Source organism: Glossina fuscipes, unplaced genomic scaffold (assembly GCF_014805625.2).
Source record: "Glossina fuscipes isolate IAEA_lab_2018 unplaced genomic scaffold, Yale_Gfus_2 0, whole genome shotgun sequence".
NCBI classification, from domain to species: domain Eukaryota; kingdom Metazoa; phylum Arthropoda; class Insecta; order Diptera; family Glossinidae; genus Glossina; species Glossina fuscipes.
This window is the reverse complement of record NW_023998414.1, coordinates 17,892,213-17,898,879: the sequence shown is the minus strand read 5'-3', so window position 1 is coordinate 17,898,879 and position 6,667 is coordinate 17,892,213. Positions and strand designations below refer to the sequence as shown.

Here is a 6,667-nt window from a genome sequence, read left to right as displayed (position 1 = left end):
TTTATTTTTTTTTCGTTAATGTTTTATTTGATCTATTTTTTTTTTTTTTTTTTTTTGTTTTGCTTACCAAAATTATTTTTATAATGATGGTGGGGATGATGTGGATACACAACAGACAGCGAACTATTTGCATTGTTACCGTTGTTATTACTGTTGTTGTTGCTGTTGCTATTGTTATTGTTATTGTTGTTGCTGTTATTATTACCGCCATTACTGTTGTTGCTGTTATGCATTTTTGATGGAATCCGATAACCGGACTCATAATAATTATATTGATTATAAGTAAAACGCATTTTGTTTTATGCGCTATTTTCTCTTAGATTTCTTTCCTTTTCTTTTCTTTCCCTCTTTTTTCTTTTGTTAATTTACTTATAACACTTATTATAAACTGAAATTCCTTTTTGGGGAAAAGATTTATCAGAAAGTCCTTTGGCTTTTGTTCTTTTTAATATTTTACTTGAAAAATGTTTTACTTGTGGTATTAATGCAAAAAAGTTTTATTCATCTCTTGATCTCTTGAAATCTGCGTATGAAGGCAAAAATAAATCATATTTATTAATAAAATCGTTGAAGAACGAATACAAATAACCGGCGCATGTTTATCTCGTGATATATGTTTTATTATTATGTTGACGCAAATCAGCAGCGACTGTAAATAATTGCTGTTGCAATGAAAAACAAAAAATTCTCATTTCACCTTTATCGCGTTTATTTTTGGTTAATGTTACTGTAGTTGAATTCTTTTTTTGTTTTGTCATTTTTATCATTTGTAGCAAATCAAGTTCAAAGTCCAAATGCCCTTTACAAGGCTGTTCATAATGCGAATGACTTTGTTCCTGTAGCTTGTTTTTTTTTTTTTTTTGTCTTTGAAAGTCGATACAATATTTATTACAGGTTTTTGAAAAACATCATTTATAGTGAGTCTTTAAAAACCCTACCCGATGTGTGTGTGTGTGTGTGTTTGTGTGTGTACTTCTTCTCACTTATTCCTATATAATCTTATGTTATTTTCGTTACATAGACGCGCGGTAACGGCAAAATTGGATGATTATATTTACATATTATATGTTATCATAAATAATTCCCTTAATTACGAATTTTATGCATAGCATGGAAATGTGAGTTTTGGGTAACTGAATAGGAGATCGTTGAGCTCGATAGTGTTAAGTGCATATGCCTTTATTATAGTGATTGGCAAGATGAGTGAACATCTACGAGCTTATTGGTCTACACATACACTGATAGATAGTTTATTTCAGAATATTTTGCTTTAATTAGAATCTCTCTTAGCGTTTTCTTAACAAAGAAGCGGCTTGAGACTATTATTTAATAAGAAATTTCCCCTTTCACTACACCACGATTAGTACATATAAGTTGTCAAAAGTCATGTTTAGGAAAAAAACGACAAACAAAATACAATAAGAAAAGTAAGCGTTACTTACTAGCGAACATGCTATGCTACGCTTTTTCATTGTATTGACGTGAAACCTTAATTTCATCATGTAATGCCCAAGCTATTAGTATCCTACGTTATGATTTTATTGCTTTAGGATACTAAACATTTCCGTAAAACGGTTTATGCTAATAAATAAGAACAGCAATTAAGTGCAGAGAAATTAGTTAATATTTTATCTAACTCATGTTTCATGTGAACGTTGGCTTACATCTTCAGATTTCTAAGCGAAAAAACCACACATTCATCAATCGTTACGATCCAAAGACTTAAAAATATCATTAGATTCATGCTGACGAAATTCATAAGCAAGTTACGATACGATGATAAGTGAGAGAAGGATTTGAAAGCAGCTTTCAATTAAGAAAATTAAAGAAATTTACTTCTTGTTGAGTAACTTTTTTTATTGTATACTCTATCACTATCTAAAGCCGATGTTAGTAACCGGCAATTGCCATGCGTACCAATCATCCAATGCAGTTTTTTTGAATGTTACAAACGGTATAACAAATTAATTACATTCTCTGCTAAATGGACATACATATTGCGAATTTGTTCGAATTTTAAAAATCAGAGCAAAATTTCCATTCCTCCTTTTGCAAACAATTGGGTTTGTAAGCTTGTTCTCCTGCTTCCATGATTTCAACACTTTCAATAAGTAACCATTTATGTGCATATGTATAAAATTACACGCTTTTCTGTTTTTGTTATTGTTCCTTTAAGAAATAAGAAGAAGAAAAACAAAAGAAAAAAGAAAAAAAAACAAGGACGCACACCTTGAAAGAAACCACTTTTTTCATTATTATTTGTTACATTCATATGCAGCACAACAGTTCATATAGTTTGGGTTACGTTTAACTTTTACTTAATAATTTTTTGTTTTTTTTTTTTTTCTTTTTGGATGTTCATGTTTCTAGAAAGAAGTAAACAACACAACATTCTTAAGAATTAAGTTTTTTGTTTTGTTTTGTTTTGTTTTGTTTTGCTTCGCTTCGGACAAGTCAAACCAGTACGGCAGTAAATGTGAAAGGAAATTTATACCTCAGAGAGGATATCTTTTTCTTCTTTGTAAGGTAAACTAATTGCTTTTATAAATAAAATCCGGAATTGTACATATCGTGATTATTATTATGATACACTGCAATTTTGGAAATTAACAACTGTGTAAACATATAAAGGCGTCTATTTGAGTTAATCATAAAATGTGTACAAATTTGTTAAGGCGTACGCCATGCGCTATTGTTGTCTACAGTAATCGCAACTTTTCCTTTTAACAGTGCAAGTAAGAACACTTGAACCTCTCATTTACAGGTTTCATGTTTACGATCGTGTTTGCGCGATTTTCTTTCTCGTTCACTTCTTGCCAACATTTTTTTACACGCTTATTCTGAAGCGTTTTTTCTCTTTAACACGTCCCTTTTTATGCGAGAGTTAAACGTTGCATTAGAATAATTCAATGAAGTGCATTTCACATTTACTTTCTAAAAACTGTCCGAGTAGCCGCGTCGATACGAATCGCGACTAGCATATAAGCGCGAGTAGATTCAAATCTCCAGTGCGATAGAATTGTCTTTGGTCGTAGTTACGTAGTGAGTGCTCAGTCGGCAAAGGCATTAAGACTCATCCATTAACACAAATCTTGAATATCGAATGTCTTAAGTAAGTCTATAAACACTAATCATTTAATGGGCGGGAATCACTTTCATCGAGAATAGGAATAGACGTAATCAAATGTTGCTTAAGAATACCGTCATTTTACTGCAGTTATAATCTCTTCTTATTTTCTACTGCAAGGTCAAACATAATATAATAAGTGTATTTTCAGTGTCGGGTTAAGGGCATAAACATAAACACGGATGTGTTAGTTAAAGAGCAGGAACATTAAATGCACATCTCTTTAAAGTTTAATATGAATTCTTGACGGAAACTCCGTGGCACTCTGGGATACATACGCCAGGAATGAATGTCCGCAAGGTGCCAGGGGAAGGCGCGAAATTGATTGAAAATAATAGTTCTCCAAAATTGAAAACTTCTCCCCGCTAGTCTGTTTACCTAATGTTGAGATTCTTAGATTCGCATAAATTTAGACGTAATCTCGATTGATTTCCAGACGTAGAACCGGCATAAAAGTATTTCGAGTCTGTCAACAAATACTGCATCTATTTCTTCTCCTTTTTCTTTTTATTAAGCAGGTGGAAAATGTTCCTAATTTTTTTTTTTTTTTTTAAAATTTCTTATCAATCTATTTCTATTGTTTATTCTAATATTTAATTTTATTTCTTGAACTTATCAAAGAAGAAGGGGGTGAGGTGAGTATATTAAATTTATCATTTCTTTTGCAATAATTGAAAAATTTTAGAGTGGTAGATTCGCTGCCGATCAATTCGTTTCCTTTAGGATATCAAAAATTATATATATATATATCGATAAATTTCTAGTAGGTAAAAACATTACAGGGGACCATGGTAAACGATTGAATAGCTTACCGCGTCGTTTAATATAGCTATTCACATAACGAGCGAAGAGGTCGAAAAAATAGTCCGATGTGAAGCACCGCTTGTCCATGGGCCAAATTTCATCAAAATATCCCAAAAATGCTGACCTGTATGTTGAACCCATGGGCAACATAGCTTAAATCGATGCAAACACTAATTCCAAGTTTTATCAAAAACAAAAGAAAAAACATCCGACAAGTATATAAAACGAGCAGACGGACAGGCAAGTGAAAGGAAATCAATTACACATATGTAGAGAGCTTTTCTATTCTCGGCTTATGCAATGACAAATCACAACAATTTCTTAACGTTGCGTTCTTAAGCCAAGCATTCTGAATCTGTTTGCCGACATCAGTGTGCCCAACTGCCTCTCTAACTGTCGATCTAATGTTAAACTAAATTTAAATCGTAAAAATTCGCGTACATAAGGGAAATGCATGCACACATTTTTCATGGCTCAAGAACGTTGTTGTTCAACAAAATTAATATTGGAAAATTGTACTCTGACCGTTGCTTCGCAATGCGAAATTTGATACAAGATCACAAAAACTATGAACAGAAAACACATTTTTTTATCTTGTGACCAATAACGAAGACAACGTCGGCTGAAATTTATATTTGTATTTAATTGCCCTAATAGACCCGCGCATGCGTACCATTAACATTGTTTGTTGTAATATAAAAGATTCTACATGTCCTATAGCGAAGGTAGTGATGTACACTACACTTAAATTCGAATGCTGGTTATCTTGTAATCCAGCGGAATATGTGGGTGTTTTAATATCCACGCATAACGGTCAGAAATGTACGCATGCGCGTAGTTTCTCCTCTTCAAGCTGCGAATGAGAGAATATGTTCAACGTAATAAATTTATGGCCCCCGTTTATGAACACAAGAAAATAATTGACTGTTTGAATGTGAGCTTTAAGAAAGCTCCACTTTCCTCTTTTATGAAGTTTCTGAAAAAGATGCATTGCGTCTAACAATAATGATAGCAAGCTTGCAATGTCCTTGGATATCAAGGTGTACTCGCTGGACCGAGAGGTCCGGACAAACTGCTAACAGGAACCTAGAATTCCCAATAAGCATGATTCCTTAACTAGCATTAATTGCTTAGTCAGTGAGGTCTCCCGACGTGATCACTGCAACATATTTTATGTTTTGCGAATATCTCATAAAAGTTGACCAAACATGATTATTTAGGGGAAGCAAAATATTGTCACTTGTCGATGAGAATTTAAATTTACTGTAGCAATATTCGTCTATCAACCTTGTAAGCCTATGAATACTGGATCATTTAAAAAACACGCCCAACAATCTCGAAAAAATCGAATTAAAACCTATGGATCTAACGCAGATATTACTATAAAATCTGTTTCAAATATTTGCTACATTCCTTATACTATACACTTATAGATGCAAGATGAGTTAATATTATGAAGATTTCATTTATTGTTTTCATTTACTGTTTATATATTTTGCAAATAAATTTATTAAGTATGCTTTTAGAGGCTGCCGGATAACTTGGCTTGAGATTTAAAATTGAAGACTTTATTGTCGAATAAAACAAGATACGCTAAGGAATATTATCCGAAACGGTCGACATCGAAATACCGAAGAAGGAGAAGGTTAGAGCTTGTGTAAAGGGTGCTACAGCCCATAAAAACTACTCTAATGTGTAAGCTTAGTCGCAGAGATTGTTAGCGAAATCGTGAATTCGGCCAAAACAATACCGTATACAAACAGAAGAACTTTAGCGCGTAACTCTAGCGGACAATTTAATTATAAAAATCAATCAATTTTCGTATTTGCGTTAGATAACATTTTACTGTGCACTGATTTTCTCATCTCTCGGAAGACGGTCTCCCGAACTGCGAAGAGTTGGCATCGTTGAATAGCAACGTGAACGAAAAACAAATTTGCTCAAAGAGATAGACAATTAAAAAAATCTCTTACTTGCTTCTTTTTATTATTATTATTATTATTTATTTGGTTTAAGTATTTTAATTTTTAAATTAATTTTTGTTTAATGTTTCTTGGTTTTTCCTTTCGTTAGAAATTTTTTCTATTTATTTTTTTACTCTCTATTATTATTATTATTAATATTTAGAAATTTCGAATATTTGCCGATTTCAACAGTTAACACCGTGCTTTGTCGTAACGGATTATTCACAATTTCATGCCAACGCTTATATATAAATCATAGCACTGCTAAGTTTTCTCGGTATCTTCGATAACAAAAAAATAAATAATAATGAAAAAAAAATCCGCTTTAAAGAAATTGACACTTAAAGGATTAAAAAAATTGTTTTTTTTTGTTCTTGTTTTTGTTTTGTAACTTTACACCCGCACGAACCAAACGCACATTTTAATTGCTCCGAATAAAATGAGAATTTGTTATTGTTTCGGATATCAACACTTATTTATATTTGATTGAAGAACTCATATACAAAATTTATTAGAACACTGTCTCAACGATGATGATAATTACCGTCGGTTAATTCGTTCTAGTTAATATTTGTTTATTTATGCGTAAGTTAAAATAATTTGATTAATTTTTATTCCTTTTTTTTTTTTTTATAGCAATCTTTCAGTAGGACTTAAAAAACTCGTCTGCACTAAAGTCAACTATGCGAATAAAAGTTATTGAACAACAAGTGAATCTGTTAAATAAGAGAGAGCACTATTGTTGCTGCTACTGCTGCTGGTGCTGGTGCTG

The 6,667-nt window shown here is 32.2% G+C and overlaps 1 protein-coding gene across 1 annotated transcript in view; it reads right to left on the bottom strand.

Annotated features, from left to right (window-relative positions):
- LOC119634090 overlaps positions 1–6,538 on the bottom strand; it is a 61,498-nt gene extending 54,960 nt beyond the window's left edge. The window contains exons 1-2 of the mRNA XM_038028032.1: positions 6,440–6,538; positions 68–523 (exon numbers count right to left, since the gene is read on the bottom strand). Coding sequence (XP_037883960.1) covers positions 68–293 — 226 coding nt within the window. The 5' untranslated portion in view covers positions 294–523; positions 6,440–6,538. The remainder of the gene's footprint in view (positions 1–67; positions 524–6,439) is intronic.
- Between the last annotated feature and the right edge of the window lie 129 nt (positions 6,539–6,667).